This window comes from Maylandia zebra, linkage group LG23 (genome assembly GCF_041146795.1).
Source record: "Maylandia zebra isolate NMK-2024a linkage group LG23, Mzebra_GT3a, whole genome shotgun sequence".
Taxonomy (NCBI): domain Eukaryota; kingdom Metazoa; phylum Chordata; class Actinopteri; order Cichliformes; family Cichlidae; genus Maylandia; species Maylandia zebra.
Window position 1 is genome coordinate 3519484 of NC_135188.1, and position 22849 is coordinate 3542332.

Sequence of the window (22849 nt, forward strand, 5' to 3'; positions counted from 1 at the left end):
CCGTCGCGCAGCGAGCATGGGCGCGCAGCTGGGAATTTTATTGTAATAATTTCTTTTATTGCTCTCTGATTCTCAAAACAGAAAAAAAGTAACAGATACACAGAACAGAAGACTGAGTTATAGCTATCTAAATGACAGTAAGCAAAATAAGAGATCTTAAAAGAATTACAAGTAAGACATGTATATATATAAATACACACACACATATATAGGAAGAAAAAATGAACAAAAACAACAACAAACAATGCGAGAGCGACAGTGACATTAAACAAAGACACTAAAAGTATTACAAATTGCAACCGTTTTAATGCTGCTGGAAAATTTACATCGCAGCTTGTGGTTCCTAACTGCGCCACTAGGCAGCAGGATCGTACTGCAGGCTCCACGGTACGGCGTGAAATGTTTAGTGTTCAAACGCTGATTTCTGTCGACACGGAGGAGCTGAGATCATGAGGCAGAAGTTGAGTAAGTCACTTATGTTAAGTTCTAAAGCAAACTAGTAATTTTAAAGACTACACCTGCATTTCTGCAGTTTTAAAAAAACCGAAAAAATCCTGTATTGGCCGAATATGGTTAAATAAAGGTAATGTTTTGGCAAGGGGTCATAAGGGGTCATTTAAGAGACAAAAATATCTTGTTCATCAAAGTGTATATACAAAACGCAGTCTGCTTTGTGGTAGACACCAGTGTATTCTTCCCAGTAATTCGTCTTAGTTTAAAGTTCTTTACTTTAAGTTGACATCCACCGCCAGCTTTCTCGCTTTCCCCCCTCTTGACAGAGAGGCAAGGCATTGGAACCTTTTGCCTCATGCACATGATGATGTTTCACCATGAGTCATTAAGGCCACATGCACATGGTAGTCACATGAGAGTTGTCAGAAACACAAAAAATAAGGTGAAAAGTGATATCTAATCAGACCAGATTTTCACTGATACTTCCCATATGTTGGGTCTTATTGAAGCCAGAGTCAGTTTTGTGGGAGAGAAATTTTAAAAAACAAACAAACACATAAAGGTATTTTTTTGAAGACAGATTCCTCAGTTTAGACTGGTCATTTTACCCCAGCTAGCTACTGATAGGGCAGCGTTCTTAAGACAACCAAACTTGGCTGTAATAATGGTCAGAGGAGGTGTGAATTGCATGGACAGAATCTATCCACTCTGTCCAATTCCTGGGGTTCTGTGCTGCTGTGCAGGTCCATTCTGATGTGAACTGTACTTGAGTGTCAGAGATTTCATCTTGGTGTGAAGCTTTTTTTTAAAACACACATACACACCTTGACAGCTACACAACTCTTCACACAGATTATATCTGCTACAATAATAGCTGGACACGCATAGACTCTGCTAGATGTTAGAGTGCATTTTCAGTCCTATTTCTAGTTTTGTAAGTAAAACTTTATTTTTAGAGGTGGACGTAAATCAGATCATATAAAATCATTCCAATTTTACAAGGAAAAAAAGCATGTTAAGACATTAAAAATGTGCTCTGCAAATATGGACAAGTTAAGGGTCATCAGTTCTGTAGCTAAACTCTAAGCAGTCCTGCATCAGAGATTTATGTATCGTTGAATAACGCGGGTAATTAATCAGCTCTTAAGAGTTATGTTTATAATTTGTGATTTTAAAATAACGCAGTCACTTTAAGTGACATTGTGTGCTAAAAATCAGCGGCAGGTGTACACTGGACTTAATCCTTCATGGGCATTTCAGGTCGTAGTGAGATTAACCTGAGGTGGTCTGGTTGATTCCCTGCTGGATTGGTTTGAAGCTTCTCTCAACAAGAAATAGCCACTGGTTAACCTAATACTTCAAGGTGGAGACTTACATTGAGGTCATCTACGTCTAAAAGTATATTGTGTTTACTTAGCAGGATATAGTTCTCTATGGTTCCAGTCTAGGGTTTTACTATTAACAGAACTCAAAATGCTAACTTTGTGGTGTCTTGATTATGGTAACAATGCAAGCATGTCTGTTTGGAGTCTGTGGACAGTTTGGGACTTATAATATTGATCGTGAGAAAAGCCCCTGAGAGCCAGACACAAAGAGCAGATTAACAGGTTAACCTGATATGTTGGCTGAATGGTTTAACAGAACATTTGTGTAAAATGGATTAGAGGCTTTGGTCATATTGCTGCTGCTGTTGGTGTACAAGCTGCTACAACACATCTCCTCCCTTTGTCTGAAATGCACCATTCATGCTGATGCTCTGCTAATTTTTTTTAAAGTTTGAAACAGACTTAATACATTTTTTTTTTAAATATTCGTAGTAATTTTAAATGAACACCAGAGTAGAAATGATGATAATTAAGGGTGCCCTGTGTAATTTTGGGACAGGAAAAGCAGTTACATATATTTTATACAAATATGAACAGCTGATATAAACAGTGTATGTTGCCACTATAAATAACACACAGCAGAATAGGAACACTATGTTATTTGAATATTATGCCCACTTTAACACACTCACAACAAGCTTTTTTTGTTGTTAATTCTTCACAAAATCCCTTAGAATAAAACAATAACCCGTTATGAAACCAGTCTTTGTTACTTTACTATTAGCAGCCTGTGAAACACATACTTTGTTTCCATCTCTTGAGTTGAATTCATTAAAAAAAAAAGCTAAAGACTGCACAACTTGACAGACATAAAATAGTACTTTTGCTCTATAAAAATAATTCCCACTGGCTATTAGAATTGCACAACGGGTTGTTATTGCAGCATGGTGTGCAATGTTTCCTTAAATCTGAGGAAAATGGACAAAGGAACAGTGGACCAAAAAAAAAATCAGTACCAGAGAGATGCTAGCCATTCAGCTCATCCATGTACTGTTCACTGAAGGGTCACCATATATGGTCTCAGTGGAGAAGTGGCTGTCATAAAGCCATTCTTAAGGAAGGGAAATGGGTAGAAAAGGCTGATGTATGCCAAAAAATTATTGAAGCAATGTAAGATGACAAAAGTGAAACAAAAAACTGGAGAACTTTTCCTGAAGACTACTTAAAGAAATTACAAGAAAGCTTGCCTATGAGAGTTCAGGCCATGTGGATTATAAAGGTGGTCATACCACATATTGACTTTCAGGCCTTTTAGAATTGCATAAACTCTGGTTTTGCCTTATATACTTTATTTCAATTTATATTGAAACATATTTCAATAAATCATTGTAAGTGCTTCTAATTTCCCTAGCAACATAAAGGAAAACGAGGGTTAGCTTAGGATGTTTCACTGTACTGTAGATCAGTAAGTAGAAAAAAAGCCATTTTTTTAAGCAGAAAAGGTTTTCAGTCTGTGTTCTTGTCTCTCAGTTCATTTTCTTTTTTTTAAATGCAAGATAACAGTTTCCTCTCGTACTGCTTCCTCAAAACACTTTTGAAAACAGGGTTAAATAAACTCCATTTAGACCAATAACGGAAGATGTAGACCAGGGGTGTCAAACTCAAATACACAATGGGCCAAAATTCAAAACTGGAACAATATATTTATTGAAATATATTTATTCCTCCAGATATAAGAATGAATCTTTTCTTATGGACTCAAACACGTTTTGCTGAAAAACTGAATATAGAACAAGCAAAGCTTAATACTAAACAATATATATATATATTAGCTGTATAATACCAGTAGGCCAGCTCTAATAATAATTTGGTATGGCTTCGTGGGCCAAATGTAATTAGGCTGCGGGCCAAATCTGGCCCGCGGGCCAGAGTTTGACACCTATGATGTAGACGGTGCCCATGATTTCTCTAACAGGATTTTGCTCAGATGAGATGAGAAACAAGCAACAGAGCAAGACTCGAGTCAGATGACTTGATGACTGAAAAAGAAGAAAAAGTTGATTACAGCACGTTACTATACTCAATTTATTGGTTGTTTACAGTAATTTGTTACAGTTAATGCTTTGGTGGTTACATTCTGATGCTCTTGTTATTTGTCATGCTGGTTAAAGAGGTGAAACAACACACTATTGTTCACATGGATCTAAATGCTGTATAAGTAAATTTACATTTACTCATAAAAGGAGTATCTTGTTAGGAATGTATTGCTGAAACAAATAAACACATAAATAAAACAAAGACCACAGTGAGTGAACAAAGAGCCCCACGCTGGCCATGAGACAATGTAAACTTAATCAAGGAACCAAAAGTAGATGGTGTCATTTATTTGACAGCAGGCTTTAATTAGCATTTACCACAAAACAAATTCCTGTAAATGTGGCAGAGGCCTCATGCTTTAGTGAGTTAACAGCATGTTTCCAGTCAGGCTTTTCATGCCTAAAAGATAATTTTGCTGCCACTGAGTACATCTGTCACTTGATATTGAAATTGTGTCTACATATTTGATTGGGTTTTTGTGCAGTTGTAATTATGCACTGGTGTTTTATGAAAAGACAGCCATACTTTCCTCCTCTGTGGCCATGAGGAGAAGAACTTTACTTAGCAGTGAAAAGGAGCGAGAAAGTTGGGCTACAAGCCTCTTCTAAGCAAAGAGAAAACCCCTTTTGCGAAAGGGACTTTGAGCTACATTTCATCTTTTGTCTGCCAGATTGATGAGCTATGAGATGGATGATGTTCTGTAGTGCTCTGTGGCATTGTCTTATCCCAACCCGCACAAAGAGGGAGAACACTTATCATCGCAGGCTTATGTAGGCTATTGAGCAGGGGGCAGGGGTTGTCAGAATGGTGAAGAGGGGTCCAGGAGGGTGGGGGTGGTGGAAGTCCCTCGGATAAAGCGTGATGGAGATGGGCTCATGGCTGCGGAGGCAGATGGAGAGAGTCATCTCCCATGATGACGCAGCTAGAACTTCCATCCCGAAGCCAGAGAAGGACACATGCAGAAAGGAACAGGGAAAATACAGGAAGCGGGCCAAAAGAATGGTGAAAGACTGAAAAAAATGAACGCACCTATAAGCTGGTGCTGTTTACATGAATGCATGCGAAGGGGTGATTAAAGGTGACTTAAACAGACGGTTTGGTTAAGGTTTCGGTTGGCCTCTTAGCTGCACTGTGACTTGTTAGCAGGTAGCCCAGCTTTGTCGAGCTTGGTTTAGGATTAGGCTTTAGGACAGTTTGGTGGGAATGGGGCTGTGAATACAAAGGGATTAGTGCAAAGGGTTGCTTCACTGAGTGGGCTTGAATGGGTGTGTGTGTGTGTGAGCAGGATGGGTGGGTGGGGAATGAGATCTGAAGTTGATGGATGGATTAGATGATCCCCAAAATAAAACATTAGGCAATTAAATGAATAAATAAATAAAATATGATAGATTAAAAAAAGGTTTTAAACTATACATGTGGATTTGAGCAGATTTTTATAATGTGAATTTATTTTTTAATAAAGCATAAAAACCAGTAGGAACATATGTTTTTAGAATTTCAAAATTTTCATTAAAGAAAAAAAATACACATATAAACACACAGACTCTTATATCTATCTATCTATCTATCTATCTATCTATCTATCTATCTATCTATCTATCTATCTATCTATCTATCTATCTATCTATCTATCTATATATATATATGTATATATATGTGTGTGTGTATATGTAATTCCCACGTCCCCCCTTTTTGAGCCAGAGTGCAAAAAAAGCCCTACCAAAATCATTTCAATGCCTTGAACCATGTGCCACCATTAGGAACACACAAAGAGAGAGCTGACAAATGACCATTTTAATGCCTCTGTTTGACTTTAATGAATTTATATGTTATCTGGCCCTAATGGAAGGCTGCGCTGAGGGGCTGGCGCAAGGCCATAACAAATGAAAAGCTCTGATTAGTGTAGAATGAGCTGAGAAAAAAATCCCATTCATCTTGGTTAGCATCCTCCTGTGCTCTTTTATGGGTCGCTGTTACAAGGACGGGAGTGCCGGGGTGCCTGTCCTATTAGCGGGGCAGCCCAAAGGCCCGCTGAGTGGTCAGCGGCCGGGCGTTGACGGAGCGTCTGCCCGCTCTGCAGTTCAAGACTGTGAATGCCTCAGTGCGGCTTGACTCCTAAATAACCTTCTGAGGTACCGGGAGCTTCACCCCTACATGACCCCGCACTGTGAACAGGGGTGTGTGTGGGGGGGCTCCGGGGGGGTACCCAGACCAGGACTCACACTAAACAATTAGGTAAACACTGGAGAGATCCCTTCACAGGAAGACGGCAGGAGATTAAAAAGAGTGTTTTGCATTTGGAATTGTTATAGGCTGTAGTCACAGATTTAATAGGCTTTAAGCAAAGCCAAATGAGATATTTAATTGGAGTTAATAACCTACCAAATACAGATTAAACCGGATAATTTAGGAGCTGGAAGCAGGTGTTTGTTTTTGGAGTTGTGTGTAGGCTGCAAATAATAAAGCTAATTTTTTTTAAATCGCGTGATTTTATGAGAAGAAGTTAAAGAATCTGTGTCAGATAAGTACAGACCTACAGACTCTAAAGTCAGTGGAGCAATTATTTTAAAATATAAGGATAACGTTACCTATTGTATTTAAACTGGTTGTCATGCCCAAACATATCGCCTGTCATCAATAAAATCCAGCTTGCATTCCCTTCCTAGACCGACTAGATTTATTTTCATTGGCCTATTAAAGATTGATCTGATTACGCTGCCTATAAATAGGAAGAAGACAACGTGTAGACTGTAAAACACCTTATTTCTTTCTTTCTGTCGCCAAAGTAACATTTTACTATGAAAATATTGCAACACAGTGTCGCTGCAGGAGAGATGTTTCGTCATGATCGTGTTGGAGCTTGATATCGACCACTGTTGTCATTGGGAGAAGCCCTGTTTTTGCCGCCCCCTCCCTCGCTGGGCCCCTGTGTAGAGCCGCCTTGCAGAGAGAGTTCAGTCGGGCTGGGAGAGGAATGTGCTGGGATGCGGAGCAGCACCGACTGTAGGAAATCGACGCAACAACTCGCGCAGTATGGACAGCAATGATCCATATCTACACCTCAGTGAGTACTCTTGCGTATTTTAGCCCGGGTCCGATCTTGCTGCGGTGCTCCCCGCGAAGCCGCTGCATTTTGTTGTGACTTCAGCGGCGAGCGCGTTTGTTTTATGGCGTCTTCTCTCTCCAGTCAGCAAGCGGTGCGCGAAAGTGTTCTCGGACTTTAACCACCAACTGCTGTGTGTGGATCCTGTTGTTACGCTTGCTCTTAAATAATCGCGTTAGAACAGCGCGAATTGAAACGAAAGATGCGGTCACTGCAAAAGTCAGGTGATCATGGCTGTGCCGGTCGGGCAAGGTCAGAGGTTGGCACTTTAATTGCGCTTATGTAATTTATGGTGCTTGTCGCGCGTCTCTTGCTAAACAGTTTGAGACAGAAACACAATTTATTGGTCTGGGTAGGTCGTCAGATCCAGAGAGGGGAAAAGCGTTCAACTGCGCAGAGGAATGGCGGATTTCCACTGATAAACAAACTTATAGGCTCCCTCTTTGTGGTAGAAAGGAGTGCAGCGTGCTAGACGCGCCCTGGTCACCGCCGTGGCCATATTCAGCTGAATGACAGCGTGATGTGATTTTGCTCAGTAAAGCTGAAGTCTGATCTGACTCGGTGACTTTGCCCTTGAACCAGTGGATTGGATTTGTTCTGTTATCCTTCTTGTGGCCGCTTAAAATCATCTGAGACAAGGAAATAGGACGTCTTGGAGCAACACGTGGGACACACTACTTACAGAAATACCCTGTGCCATTTAAGTGTTTAGTTGAAACCAAATGTGGTCTAATAGGCTTGCGCATATAGTCTCATTAAGTCACACACACTTATCCTTAAAATCTAATAGCAGGCTAACTCTTTGAAGGCAAAACTGTACCGCCTGTTTATGCTATCACAGATATCTTTGCACCATTTGGAGGGGCTGAGTATTGTTTCCATAATGAATGTGGCTCCCAGGGGAATGACATGACATCTGGATAGGAGAGTGTGTTGAGAGAAACCCACAGTGTACAGAAGTAATGGAGCAGTCCCTCAGGGCTAAACTCTTTCTTCTTTCTCTTTAAAGATCTGTTATGATTGGGCAGTAATGGCATCCTAAGATTTAGATATTAATAGATATTAGCCAATCGTGTTTCTGCATTGAAGTTCCACAGTGCGATTTAAACACTGTTCTTTTCCAAAATTGCATTGGTCTTTGTTTAAACAGAGAGTCTGTTCTCCACAGTAATGCTGCTGTAGCATTACTCACTACCCGCAAAGGCTAGAGGTCTGTCTTAAACGCGAAATAGTCATAATTTTTGGTATGAAAAAATGTATTATGAATAAATCTTAAAGTAGTTCTCATAAACCAGGATTAGCTGAATCCTCCTCTTCTGGTGCATTTGCTTTTGAATGTTGGTAGTAAAGCCACAGAGCTAAATGAAAACCACAACCACTGAAAGTCATTCCAAATCTTGTTTTGTCTATGTGTTGGCTCACAGCTATGATTTAGGATGCACCAAAGCACGTACGAAAACAGAGCCATAAACAGTACTTGTATTCTGACTTGAAAATGGTCACCCTTTGTAATCTGTCAGGAGCGTGAAGCTGAGGCGAAGCAGTGTGGAGTCAAAAAAAACAGTCTGGTGATTATGTGCAGATTGCTTCATGATCCACCTCTTCCTCCTCTTGGCTTTTCCCAGACTTGTTATGTTTCAGCAGGTTTGATGCAGGCCTGCTCGGAGCTTAAAGTAGAATCAGCATTTTTTTTCTCTCTCAGCACTTCAGCATTTTTTTTTATTTTCCATCAGTGGAAGTGATTCTAGACAAGCTGATGAGCGCGTATTTTGGGAAATTTGACGGTGAGAACTTATTTGGCTCACACAACAGGGAGGTCATGACAGAAAGAAGAACTGGATTGAAACCAGGGTGAGGGGATGGATGGGGGTGAGGGGGGTGGTTTGAAAACTCATCACTTCCTAGGGATCAACAGTTGACCTCCCAGTGCACGCACAGACAGAAGCAGGAGGACACCCACACACATTCACACACCCATGCCTATTCTTCACAGCTGCGCAGTAGCTTGTATGAGTAACTCCTTTACAACAGACTGTGACCGTGATGGCACGTGACTTAAAGAATGTGAGTTTTACCTTTTGACTGTCAAGTCCCTGCAGTAATAAAACCTCCTCCCCTCCCACTGCTGCAGAATTAAATACATCACACAGGTAGAGAAGGTGTGGCTCTTTGCAGGTATTTGCTCAAGGATCCCAGCTTGAGACATGAAGTACCCCTGTGTTCACACATTCATTAGCACACAATACCTACAAAAGGTTTATTTTCAGGCACTTTTTAAGTGAGCGTGTGCGTATTTGTGTTTCCGCGTAAAATAGTCAGCTTGCCTTGATTGTGTGTTTGAGTGGGTGCCAATTGTGAGAGCAGGATGAGGGAAAAGAGGGGGCAAAAAGAGGCCATTCTCTGGGCTAATTGCCAGTAATTAGTCATTAGTGAAGAAGGTCAAATCCTTGATTTAATTCCAGCTTTAATCAAGCAGAGAACCTTCAAAGGCTCATGTGCTAAAGCAATGTTTAGTTATGAGATGCATTGAGCTATTTCTGATTTCAACAACCTATCTAATTTGAGTTTTTAATTTGTTCACTGCTTGGAAGGCATCTTAACATCTGGCTCCTTTTTCCATCTGATATTCAATAAATTGTCATTTCCTGCAACAGCACTTCTCAGTGTGTGCAAGCTTTAAGTTGCACCTGCGCACACAGAACTAAAGCTGTTGATGCATCTGCAATATTATTCCTAGAGGGAACATTACTTGATTACTTAATTGATAGAAAACTGTTTGCCAGCAGTGCTACTATTAGTTTGAGAAATGCAGAGTGGTTCACTCTTACTGCTCTGCTAAAAAGGCTGGAGTGCAGTGAATAATAGTAATAAATATATGGAATCAAATAAGAATTAGAAAATAGTCACACAGGAAAATATTTGAGGATTCAGTAGTGAAAATGCAGTAATCTGCTTGTGGATTTGTGCAGTTTTTTTTTTTTTTTCAATTTAATTTAAAAAATGCTAAATGTGTGTTAAAATCTTCCACTGGAAATAGGCCAAACATTCCCTAGTTTACTACGTGCATGATGTGAATTATTTCTTTGTTTTGTCTTTCTTTGTCATTCATAATTGCAGTTAAGTATTTACTGGTATTTGCACAAAACAGGCATATAGAAGCCATAACCTTGAGTTCTAGGCACATTTTTAGACAGAGTTGTAAACTGACTCTGTAGGCAAAGGTGCTGGAAGTTTCTTAGCTTTACATTTGTAGCCCCAAGTTCTTCTCACCAATCACGTTCAGGCAACTTTGTTTGCATTTCAATAACTTTTAAACATTTTCTTCAGTTGTGTGCATACAATCACCTGTGAAATGAACAGGAAGGTTTGACCCGGATTTCCAGTATCCGCTGTTTGGATATCCTCGCCACACAGGAAGCTGCGAAAATTGGCCGTTGGCTTTTAAGTCGGCAGACTAGCTGATGTGTTCCCATGTTGACAGAATAATGTATGTGGAGTCAGTTCCAAAACAAGCACAGGCTTTGAAAGTTTAAGCACTGTGGAACTCATTTATACTATTATAGGAGTGTGATTAATGAGCCCAAGTTCATAACTCAATAGATGCTAGTTTGACTGAGCAGCCAAAATATTTCTCATGGTGCTTTTTTTGTCCTGTGGGTGCACAAATAGCAGCAACAGGTAGCAGCTAAGAACATTAGATCTCATTAAACCTCTCCATGAAGAACATGCTGGAAACCTCGCTTGGTTATTTTTAATGCTTTGAGAGTGCCATTTTAGTGTGCTGCTCCTGTCTCACTTCTACAGAGCATCAACATGTAGCAGAAGCACACATTAATGTAGCATAATTTCCCTTCTCTTTTCTGCTTTTCCACTGTATTTTCCTATAAATGTCTACACAGCTGAATATGCCACATGATTATGTCCTCAGTGCTGTCAGAAATCACTACCGGCAGGGAGAGCAGGCCATAAGGAAACCTTTCTCCTGAGGGGACAGTACGCTGATTACATTATTAGAAGTTTAGATTTAAGAATGTAGCCTAAATTTAGGGCTGCCAATTATCTTCTTCCCGCGCCTTAACAAACCATAATACATCTGTGATTACTAATTATGGCTCTCGGGGTTAATTTCATGTATTTTATGTGGGCCATGACACACTAATATAACACAGCGTGCTTTTCAGAAGGATTGCATTATTTTAATTTCTCCCTCTGGGATTTCTTAAAGAGACGCTAGCGTTTCTCCTCTTCCGTCATGTTCTCCTCTTATGTGTCGGGCCGCTGAGTCACAGGAGGAGGACAAAGCCAAACGAGTGTCACTGAGAGTATATGGTTACTAGTGGTTCTCCTTTAAACACTGTGTAGTCGATCCAATCACTTGCTGGGTAGTCTGCGCAAGAAGGCTCTGAGTTGTGTAAGGCAAATGGATGGACACAAGAAATGGGAAGTTTCTGGTGCCATATCTCAGTTTGAATATCTGAAGAAGGATAAATTAGAAGGAACACTTTAACATTTACGGGTTGGTCTATTTTGTGGTGATAATAACATGTTGCCTTGCCTCTGTCATCACTAAACAAGTAGAACATCTACTTCTTGCATTCATATTTTTAAGTCTAAAAATTATTACCTGATTTAAAAGCCTGCTACAGTAGACGCAGTCTTCCACCAAGGGTTACTTTTGCAGATCAAATCCATCTCTGCATGGTTTATTTAGCTTCCCTCAGGATTTCTCATGTATTGTTCCTCGCTGCCTTTAAGTTATATTTTTGGCCTGTGTGTGCATCTGGATTTTCACTTTGCCCTGTGTTTTCCTGGCTATCCTAGAGCACCTAAAAAAGACAATTCCTGACTTCCTGGAATGCTATCACACTTGTTAAACACACGAACATATTCACAGAGGCGACTCAACTGAACATGCTGCTAACAATACCTTTAAGCTTGTATGCTGGCACAGTTATTTCACAGCGTGATATGGTGTTAAGTTATTTTTGGCAAGACAAAATAGAACTTCAACCTCTGACCACTTCTTGTCACCCACTCAACACACGTCATTTATAAAACCTGCAAAACAGAAAGAGAATTTGTGATGTTTAAAAAAAACAAGGAGAACGTAGTGAAGAAATGTTACTGACATATAATAACCTTTGGACTGTATTAGTGTCTTCATACTGTCTTCCCTTGCTCTTTAGCCCTGAACCCTTTTTAGAGGAAGTAATTGGAAACGTCTGGTTGTACTGTACTTTTAGACAACCCCTTCCACCATGACCTTCCCCAACCGCGCCCCCCTCTGGCCAGACCTCCTGGTTGTACCACTACAACAGGTGTTTCTGTATAGATAGAGGGGGAGATAAAGAGAGAGGAGAAACATGAGTTGAGTGGGCGGTAGAGGAGCTGATTTGTGCTGCAGTCGGGCAGCAAACAGTTCCTGTGGGATTGATCTCTGGGGAAGGATAATCTGGGTAATCCTATAACCGGCGCTGTTGGACTCCGCCTCTTTTGCTCTTCACGGAGGCCCCCCCATCCCTCCCTCTACATGCCGACCCTTCCGTCCCGTTCTTCTCTGAAAAGTGCTCGATTGAGCATCCACCAAGCCAGCACTTTGAGTCTGACACCTGGTCCTGAGCGACTCGTGTTCTTCCAGCGCTACCATTAGGGCCTGAAGACATGTGGCATCCAGTGGCATCACCTGGAAGTGGGGGCAGCCCTGGAACGGAAATAGGTTATGGTCACTGTGAGTAGCTGGGTTTTGTTTTTTGTGTGTGTGTGTGTGTGTGTGTGTGTGTGTGTGTGTGTGTGTGTGTGGAATCATTCCGATGCAACGCGTCTCTTCTGTGGGTTTCAACAGAAGTGAAGCTTGAGCACGAAAAGCTCGTGGTGCACAGATGCATTTGAGTAATGCCTCTAATCCCTGTGCACTCTTTGATGAAGTTATTTTGAATTTCTTTCTTCCGAGGAGACACCAACAACTCTCATGGCAATTGCATCTGCAGATCGTTAAACCCGTTTTTTTTTTCTTTTATATATATTCTTCTCTCACCCATGTTGTATATATCCCTTGCTAAAAAATAACAAAACATTTAATTATTTTTTTAAACAAGGAACTGCATCTTTAAATCTATTTCCAGGATATTCTCTGCTAACAGATTAGTTCCTTTATCATCACTGGGTCATTTTAACAAGTTGTGGCAGGTACAAGGTTTTCCAGTTGGAGATCGGGATCTAGAACTAGTGACTCACTTGAATTCTCAGATGAGTTCAGCGGGGTTGTCACTCAGTTTAAAAGGATGCTTCCAGCTCTCTTTGCCTTGTCCTTCACTGTCTCTTTATCTCTCAACACTTGTCCCTTCCTGTTAGCCCTCTTCATCACGCTTTCTTTCTCCATTTGTGTCACACTGCCTGTCACCTTTCCATCAACAGCCTCAGTGATGTGTTTGTTTCCTTTTTTTTTTCTCCTTTCTATCCTTCCTGAAGAGGTGTGGGAAGCATTGGTGTGAGCCATTAAGTGGCTTCTCTGTCTAGAGAATATGTATATCTGCAAATTGTGCATTTTAGAGCACCCTCGTGTTTTTGAGTGTCCTTGAGAAACAAATTCTTCTGAAAATACTAAAGTTGTTCAGTGGATTTTCTTGGCCTGGGTGGAAGTATGGTCTGAGGACAGTAATATAGTCTAATACCGACTTTCAAACCTGGCAGTCCAAGTGTTTTATGTTCATGGTTATGCTTATTATTGGCTCTTTCTGTTCTGATCATTCATTAAAAGCACCGCAGGACATTCGACAAAGCTGTGATTAAATCCATATTATGCTGAGCTTCAGCTATGTTGATGAAATACAGTGTTGCCTATTTAGTATCAGGAGCAATTCAATAAAACTTAAACAAACAACAGGACTATAGCTTAATAAATGCTGGCAGTTTTGCATGTTTTTCAACAGTCCAGTACAAATTGATAGATGTGGCATTAAACCGGAGCCACCATATGGTTTCATAATGATTTTCCTTGTCTGAAACAGCGATTAGTTTATAGGAACTTTTAAAGCAACCAAGCACTGGGTTTAAATAAATTTGATCCCATGTTAACTTTAAAGATATTTCTGTTGTTTGATTTTCACATTTTAGTTGCTTTGGCAATGTGGAGTAAATCATAGCTAAGAATAATTTTTAGAAGATTAAAGGAAAATCGTCAAATGCCTCTTGTAGTTAAAGGGGTACGGTGTAGTTATTCTGAGGGAGCGAATCCTTCTTTTTGAAAACTTTGTTTTGTTGTGCTAAATGTGCTACCTCCTAGCATCATGTCCGAATAACCAGCAGCTTGCCTGACTTTAGCAGTTAACTTAAAGCAAAGCCGTTAGCATGGCTATGGCTTAGAAGCTTAATCCTATCACTACCTCGCTTCTTGTCATTTAGCATTTTTCTTCTCATTTCCCGATTGGTCTTTTTATGTTTCTGTATATGACCACAAGGAACACATTGTTTTTCATGTGATACGGTACCCCAAGACCAGACTGTCTGTGTTCACTCTAGCTGCTAAGCTGGTGTAAGTCCGACTGTCTTTCTAGGATCCAGAAAGCTGGTGTAAGTGTCGTCCTCTTTCTAGGATCTGTCTTCAGTTCACGAGGTCAGGTCGGCCTGGTCGCAGCATGAGATGAATGGGTTTGTGTGTGTTAGGCATGTCAACAGCACATGGCTATATCTCCATTGCCCCCTTTAACAGTGAATGACTACTTCTAGGAACTAATTTGAGTTACCTCAGCAGGCGAAGCCAAAAGGGCGGATGCCCGATTTGCATTGGGACTTTCGGCCCAGCTGTTTGTTTGTTTTCCAGGACTGCTTGGTCAGCCTGTTCTGTGTTAGCTCGTGTTGTTTAAGTTCCAAACTTTTATCACTTGCAAAACAGTCTTTATCTTATCCCTGACTCAGTTATGGGCTCATCGATTCTCTGTGGGCCTGTGTTTAAAAAACCCCCCAAAAAACAAAAGTGGCAGGTCTGTGTTTGATTCAAGAGAACTACAAATGTGGTCTGCCTGTGGGAAAACAATATATGTACTTTCCAAACAATTTGCTTTGCTTGTATGAATGCTTGCTATAGGGAAACTGAAAGAAATGGGGGAAAGAGTTTATTCCTCTTCTGTTCAGAAGTATATTTGATTTCACTGGAGGGTTTCACAGGGCAGAATTTGGGGTCAGAGAGGTTTGCTATCTGAAGCCTTTATGTTGTCACAGCCGTAAGCCTTTATGGACACAACTCCCCCCCCCCCCCCCCCCCCCCCCACACACACACACACACACACACTTTTCTTTATGTTTCCAGCAAGACAGGAATGATACACAGCTGTAACATCTGTTCTGCTTGTAAAATGAGCGGTATTAATTTTGGCTGACAAAGCAGTACGAAAATGGAACAGGTGTCCTTGAAGCAGCTTTGGACAGAGTGCTGCTTATGTAACAGTGGACTGTATCTTTATTTTCTATCACCAGCAACCATTCGTATCTCCTAAAATCACAGCTGTGCAGAAAATAAACAGGGGCTTTTCTCAACTCATGATCTAATGTCCTCGCACAGGCGGGGCGATTAGGAGTGTGTGGTGGTAGTGTTAGTGCAGTCATGAGGGCTGGGAAGAGAAGGAGAGCAGTGCCCTCCCCCAGCCATCCAGCCAGCCATCCGTTGCTACCTTCTTCCTCCCTGGGTCTATTCGGCTCTCAGTCCCCTCCTCCCCGGGCCTCCCACCTTCTTGACAGCTGGCCTGCTGAGCTGCACATACTTACCCGGGGATAAGAGGATTTACTGACACAATTGATCAGATATCAACCTCATTTAGTCAAGAAATGAATGTTAAAAGGGTGGTGATTTTTATGCTGGTGTGTGCAGACAATTTGAGGGGGGGTTTCTCCCCCCCTCTTTTAGTGTGAGCGAGTATGTGCGCATGCAAGGAGTGAGTGTGATGGTTTGCAGCCAGCGCAAATGAGCCGGACTGGCAGCGCGGAGATTTCTTAATTACATGTTCACTGAATCTAATGAGCTCCTCAGGCTGTCCGTCTGATTACTTTAGGATGCATTCTGTTCTATGTCATTTGGTCACGGCACTGTCATCTACAGACTTTAACTCATTTTGCATAAAAACACATATAGAGTAGACGGTTATTGAACGAATCCATGCACATGCTGAGGATTCCTTTTTGTTGGGGTTCATGTGATAGATTTTGAAGTTTATGTTGTCATTTAGGAGTGCTGCTCCTGCTGCTCCCACCCCGTCATCCCCTCACTGTGCACTCCCAGTGCTGGTCTGCTCTCCAGACGGGAGATATTATTAGTTTGGTCTTATTGAATTACTACTCAGTGCAGCGCTCCATCCAGTTACAACCCAGTAATTAACTGCAAGGGATTTAGAGGGTTTGTGGTTTGTGATGTTTTTTTTAAACCTGTTGATCATCAGATCAATGTGATGTATTTGTGGCTTTGGGTATTCCTTCCTTTGGCTTTCAAAGTAAATATGATCATCTGACACAGCAGAGGCAGTTTGATGAGGATGTTTGAATCTTTTGCATGCAAGGGAACAGAATAATGTGATGTTGTTAAGCTCAGTAAAGGTCATATTAAGAATTATTGTTAGTATTCACTGGTCTGGTTAAGTGGTTAGTCTATAAAAATGCCTTGGAGGCAAAAAGTACTAATCCCAATTTTCCAAAGACTACAGCAAAAAGAATCAAAGAGTCTACCGCGATTGGTTTGTTATTGTTGATAACTGTGCAATCACTCTACATTCAAAGATCTTTCAAACACAATAAGCATATCAAAAGGGAGCTAATATGAAAATAGGCTGATGTGCTGTAAAACTCTATGGGTTACATTTCTTGCTAAAAGTAGCTGTGATTTACACTGGGTCAATTTTTAGGAGCCTTTCATCGCAAAGTCAGATCAAGCTGCATTTTAGCAGGTTATTGTGCGAGTCCTGCATCCGCCCTCAGTGCAGTAATTTCTGGGAACGATCAGTAGAGACCTGCGCTGCTGCAGACAGAAAACTCTTTTGAACTTGGCTCAGGAGTTTGGTAACAAGTGACCTTTGATTTGCGACACTAGTGTTCAAAGGTGCCCTTCACTGCTCTGTTTGCTCTCAGATAGATGCTTGAGTTGCTGAAGCGTTGCATAGGTTTAGACAAGACTGAGAGGGAAAAGTCAAACGACATATTTGTGAATGCTGCAGACTGCTAACGTACATTTCTGTGCCACGAAATGAATGGATGGATTATGGTCAAATATAGTCTGTGCATTTAAGAGTCTTTGTTGTGCAAGTGACTTAGATTGGACTGCCAGTTGAGGCGGGTCATTCAAGGATAGGCTTCTTTGAGCCGCTCGGGGCCCATTTGTGCTTCCTCCACTGAGCATGTTGGCCTTCTTACACACGGACACAAAACTCGCACACGCCCTTCCCAAAGCATGTTCACCTCTCTAGCAATTCCCTTTTAGGCATCCCACCAGCTGACTGTCCGTGTGCTTTTCTTTTCCCCTGTGTAATGCAGCCACGAACACACTCAGGTCTGGGCGAAGATTTGTCGTTAGTGTTGTGTCAAACATGTATGTTGTTTTTCAGAGTTTAAACGGACCCTGTCTCCAGACAAGCAGGAAATCTGAACATTCAGGTCACAAATAGAACTGCACCGATCTATCCACCGATCTACCTACTTTACTTTTCATTTCTCTCCATATTTTCATCCTCATATTATCTTTTACATCTAGTCTTGTTGGTCTTCAGAGCATGTTGCTAAACTATTGGCTGCTGGAGTACCCTGTTGCCATATCTCCCACTCTGTACTAGAATAGAATGGATCTTTATGAACCCCAAAGGGAATTTGTCATGCACATAAAAGAGGGGCCATTGCACGAAATCAGACACAGAACATGTTGTACAGTGGACGTCTATTACATAAGAGTGTTGATTGGATGAAAATGCACTCGGGAAAGTTGGGAACAATGCCACATAGTTGAATTTCAATCTATGTAGTGCATTTTGTAACAGCCTGGAGTGTGAAGTATATTTCTTTTATCCATTCAGCTCTGTGGGAGAGAGAGGAAGGCCCCAATCCATTTCTGCCTGCCAGGGATCACTTGTGGAGGGCTGGAGAAAGTGGGCGAGTAAAGAAGGGGGTGGAGGATATAGTTTCACTGCTAAACAGGAAGTTGCACAACATCTGTTCCTTTGCGTACAGAGAGGGAGTGAATGGCCAGCTGTGTCTTACTGTGTGTCTTTGTGCAGAAAGTGCTGCGTCCAGCCCGACAACATGACATTATTCCCTTTTTCACAATTTCTTCATATTTCAGCGCAATGGTCTTTCATTACTCAGTCACCATTTCCTTTAATGTGGTATAAGTGGGTGCTAAAGGTTAAATATCACAGCAACATTTCAAAACTGTTTCAAAATGTTTGACAAGTTGCTCTGAGTAAAGCCTTAAAACTGAAGTCAAACTTTTTCAGGTCTAAAAGGTCAAAAACAAATTGTGACAGTTTTTCCCCCAGAGTCAGATAAACAAACAGATTAGCAGCATTAGCGTTTAGCAATTTTGACACATTTTTATCAGATCAGATAAGGAAAACCAAGTTTAATTTATATTTGTGTGTTCCATTTCAAGTCACAGTGACCATGTTAGTAAAGGGGCCTGCAGAAAAAGCGATGACAGCAATGAAATTCAAAATAAATAAGATGATGCGAACTTCAAAAGCAGAGATTAGAAATCATAATTACAGACCAAACCATATGTATAGGATGTTTTCATTCAGTGGGAGCAGGAAAACTCTTGTTTTAGGCTGATATTTTTGGTGAAATCTAAAATGCACTAAATAAATTTAAGTCAGGAAAAAGAACATGCTTTTGAAAGAGTGCTGACAAGTACATACAATTCAGATTTTGTGCAATTATGACATACAGGAGGAGCTGAGATGGCTCTTTAGATTTAAGATTATCACACAGACTAGTCACAGCGAGGTCTAGGTCATAGCTGATCCTTTTTTTTTTTTTTTTTGAACTGTTGATTAGTTGTCAGAATCTTTTCTGTGGTAAATCATTCTTAAAATGGTGAAAATGTCCCTTTCCCTTCTTTTAAATCTCGCAAGATTTTTCTAGATGTCTTGTTTTGTCTGGTCAACAGTCCCGCAATCCTTGGACATAATCAGTTTACTGTCACATAAGAAAGGGGGAAGCATCAAATTCTTCACTTTTGAGAAGCTAGAACCTGCAATTTATTGTGTTAAATGAGACTTCACAATAAACCAAGCAAACAAATCGACTCATGGAGCTCTTGTTGCCCAGCTAATCTCCAGCATCTCAAGGGTCATGCTGTAGTCACGCTGTTTTTGACTCATGATTTTAATTGATCACTAGCATTTTCTTGTTATTTACAGTATTTTTAGCAACTCAGATTTGTTTACAACCATGAATCTCTACTAAATGAACTTTCAAGTGATAAAAGACTCCATTCTTATCTGTTGGAAAGTGCACAATCAATAATCATCTTTTAAACTTTCAACTTTTAAGTTAAATAAGTGTATTTTTTGACATTGGAGATCTAGGTTATTAGTAGTTGTGACAAAAAGACATCAAACCCTCCCTTGGGGCTCTCTCCGGGCACCCGGTTCAGCTTTGATTCAGGAAAAAAAAAAAGGACTTTGAAGATTATAAGAAACCCAAAACACAGGTGCTGTTCATTGCGTGTCTGTGCAATCATGCCACAACCCAGCTTTATAGACGCACATGGGACACAAGAATGTGACATTTAACTAAGAACAGTGGTGCAAAGCCCAGTATCACGCTGAGTTTGTGTGTGTGTTTGTGTGTGTAAATGGAGGCAGGGGATATACACTGACAAAAAAGCCAAAACTTCTGCAGGCTTATCCAAATATTTATGTGCATATGGTGGTCTGTCACTCTTCATCAGTAGCATTTTACTCAAGAAAGCCCAGTTTTGTTCGCGTCGTTGAGTCATCACCATTAGCCCAGAGGGGTACTGCTTATTGCATCTGTCTGTATTATGATAGCCTTTGGCATTTGTGTAAAGATGTGTCTTGGTCTCTTGCTCGTACACACCATATGTATATGATGGTATTTGCTGAATTTGTATTACTCGCAGCTACAACACATGCATGAAATTACACACCATGCCCTGTTACCCAGCTGACTGACAGCTTTTCTAAGTAGGTCATCTATGTAAATGCCAGCCTGTCAGTTTACATCAATGGCCGCTGAGCAAAGTCAGCATCCTGTGACCAAAATCAGATGGGCTTCACTCTGTGTCGCTAAATTTACACTCCAAAAGGACACATGGCACCACTGGCCAACAATATATAACCCAAACCTGGATTCTAATTAGATAACATCATCATTTTGACAGTTGCTAGACTTTACGTTTTAAAGTGTGATTATTTAGTGTATCCATTCATGTGGAACCTCTAAACTGTTTCGAACCTTGAAGCTAATTTTTATACAAATGTATCAAATGACTAATGGTAATGTAGAGACGTCCTTTTTGAACAATCCACTGATTTCCGTCATCTGACTGTAGAGCATCATCCTGATCATCAGTTTGGTTTTATCCTCCACAACTTTACTGTTCAGGTCTTCGTTCTATAAATATTGTTTCAGAAAAAAAACACTGAACACATCGGCTCAGTACCAAATGACAAACTATAGTGGAGCCAGATTTATTTAGTTTTTCTCCTAGTTGGTGGAGACTTGATAGCTAACAAGGGTTTGATGTGGTTGAATTTTATTTTAATTTATTCGCCTCTGTTTATTAGTTTTATGTCTATTGTATCTGTGATTCAGCAAATCTGTGGTGTCGAGTTCAGCTTCATGAAGTCAGACAAGTCGGTATTGGTTTCAAACTTGTTACACTGTCACCCAATACCCCGAAAGTCATGCATTTTAGATTCAAGCAGTTTATTTTGGATGCAGCTAAAAACTGGCCTTGGGTGGATATTTTGATTTTCGTAATACACAAAATTCCCAGATTAATAGGTCCTTCCTAGGACCTAAGTTAGCAGAGATACAGTACTGGGTTATATAATGTTTCTGTTATTCTGCCGCTGTGTATATACATAAATATTAGAATCGCCTTTGAATAGTCTGCTGTTCAAGTGGCTTTAGATAGTGTCTGCTCAAAGTACAACTTCGCAAAGAAAGCATGTGTGGTAGCATGGATGCATTTGTTTGTGTAGGTGTACCTTCCTAATTCTTTTATTCCTAACTCCTAAATCCAAAGTATTTGCTTGTTCTTTTCAACATGCACCTTCTTCCTTTCCAGACTCTACAGGGCCGATGAGTACAGCCCACTCCCACCCCCCTTTGATGGGCAGCATGGTGGGTCACCCATCAGTCATCAGCACCTCCAGGCCCTTACCGTCCCCCATGTCCACCTTGGGCTCACCAATGAACGGCCTGGCCTCTCCCTATCCAGTTATTACATCTTCCCTGGGCTCGCCCTCTGTATCGCTGCAGTCTACTCCCAACATGAACTTCGGACCACTCAGCAGTCCACAGGTGAGACATGTGGGGGTGTTTGGTCGTCAGAAGATAACAATGAATTGTTATTTCCCTAAATGGCTCGAGTATAAAGTTGCTTTTATGTATCCATGAAATTATCATGACAGGATTATTATTATTTTTGCATTTATATTTGAAATGTTTGTTCTTCTTTCACCATTCTCTGTCAAAGCGAACTCTTAAGGCAGGTAAGTAAAAAAAAAAAAATGCACCACTCAGAACCCCATTTGGAAATGCCAGAGAATGTGTTTTGAAGCAGAGTTTGTGTGTTTTAAGGTAGTGAAGAATGCAAATACTACTTGCTAGAACTGTTACTTTTGGCAAGGTGCACATGTATTAAATAACATGTTTTTCGGTGGTCATGTGCCTTTATTGCTTGGGATCTCCTCCAGCAGACAGGACTTTGAAGGTTAGCCATATCCAATGTGTTTGGCAGGCATAGCTTGGCTTTACTCTCACTCTTTTACCCTTCTGCTGACCTTTAAACTTTTCTCCCTAAAGGTCATCCATGAGTTCTGAATTACTACACTCATAGAATTGGACATATAAGACACAGTATGACTATTAATGGATTCCTGAAAGACGGAGAAAGGGCAGCCTAATTTTTCCTGGTTTCTCCTTCTTCCTTTGCGGATATTTCTATTTATTTGTTTTACTTTTATGTGCTCATTTAGGCATATACTAATAATACCAAGGCTCTTTACGTCACAGGAGCTCTGTTGCACTTTTTAAGCTCAGTGATTTGACAGTCAGCCATACAAACAGAAACAAAGATGTTTGGATGCACATGGTGCTTTCAAGGCTAGATTCAGGACCGTGCTGTTGGGAATAGCAGGCGATGATATACATTTTATGATAGAGATTTTGGCTTTTTTGCTGCATGCCAAAAACAAAGCTGCTGGCAGGTTTTTTATCATGTAATGTATGTTTTTCATGGAGTGAAGATTACGAACATGACAGTGTTAGCAACATGAGGCAACATGAAATCATTATTTTAATTACAAGGAGAAATGATGTGTAAATTTGATTTATTTGGATGATTGTGACTGACTTTGTTTTACATCATCACATTTGCTTTGGAGTAGCTGATAACTGATTTTCTGATCAGTTAAATAATCAGCGATTTAATGAATTCATCAATCAGCAAAAATTTACTCAAAAAAAATCAATTTCATTTTACAGAAATCTTTACATATAGATTTAAAAAACAAACACGTGCATCACTCAGTAAACCTTGCATGTCTCATGCAGTATTTTCTTCATACCATGTGTTGAATAAAAAATGTATGAAGCATCAATAATCCATATGCAGTGCTCGTAGCCGTTTTCTACAGCATCCTGTTGT

The 22849-nt window shown here is 40.5% G+C and overlaps 1 protein-coding gene across 3 annotated transcripts in view; it reads left to right on the plus strand.

The window, feature by feature from the left end:
* Positions 1-347: 347 nt before the first annotated feature.
* Positions 348-22849, plus strand: part of rxrgb (retinoid X receptor, gamma b) — a 29984-nt gene continuing 7482 nt past the window's right edge. Inside the window, exons 1-2 of one of the 3 annotated variants that reach the window (XM_012920190.2) lie at positions 348-465; positions 21266-21501. In XM_012920190.2, coding sequence (XP_012775644.1) covers positions 450-465; positions 21266-21501 — 252 coding nt within the window. In that variant the 5' untranslated portion in view covers positions 348-449. Of the gene's footprint in view, positions 466-6702; positions 6940-12521; positions 12707-21265; positions 21502-22849 lie in introns of those variants that run through there. The other 2 variants (XM_012920189.4, XM_004555022.6) reach the window with 2 other exon arrangements.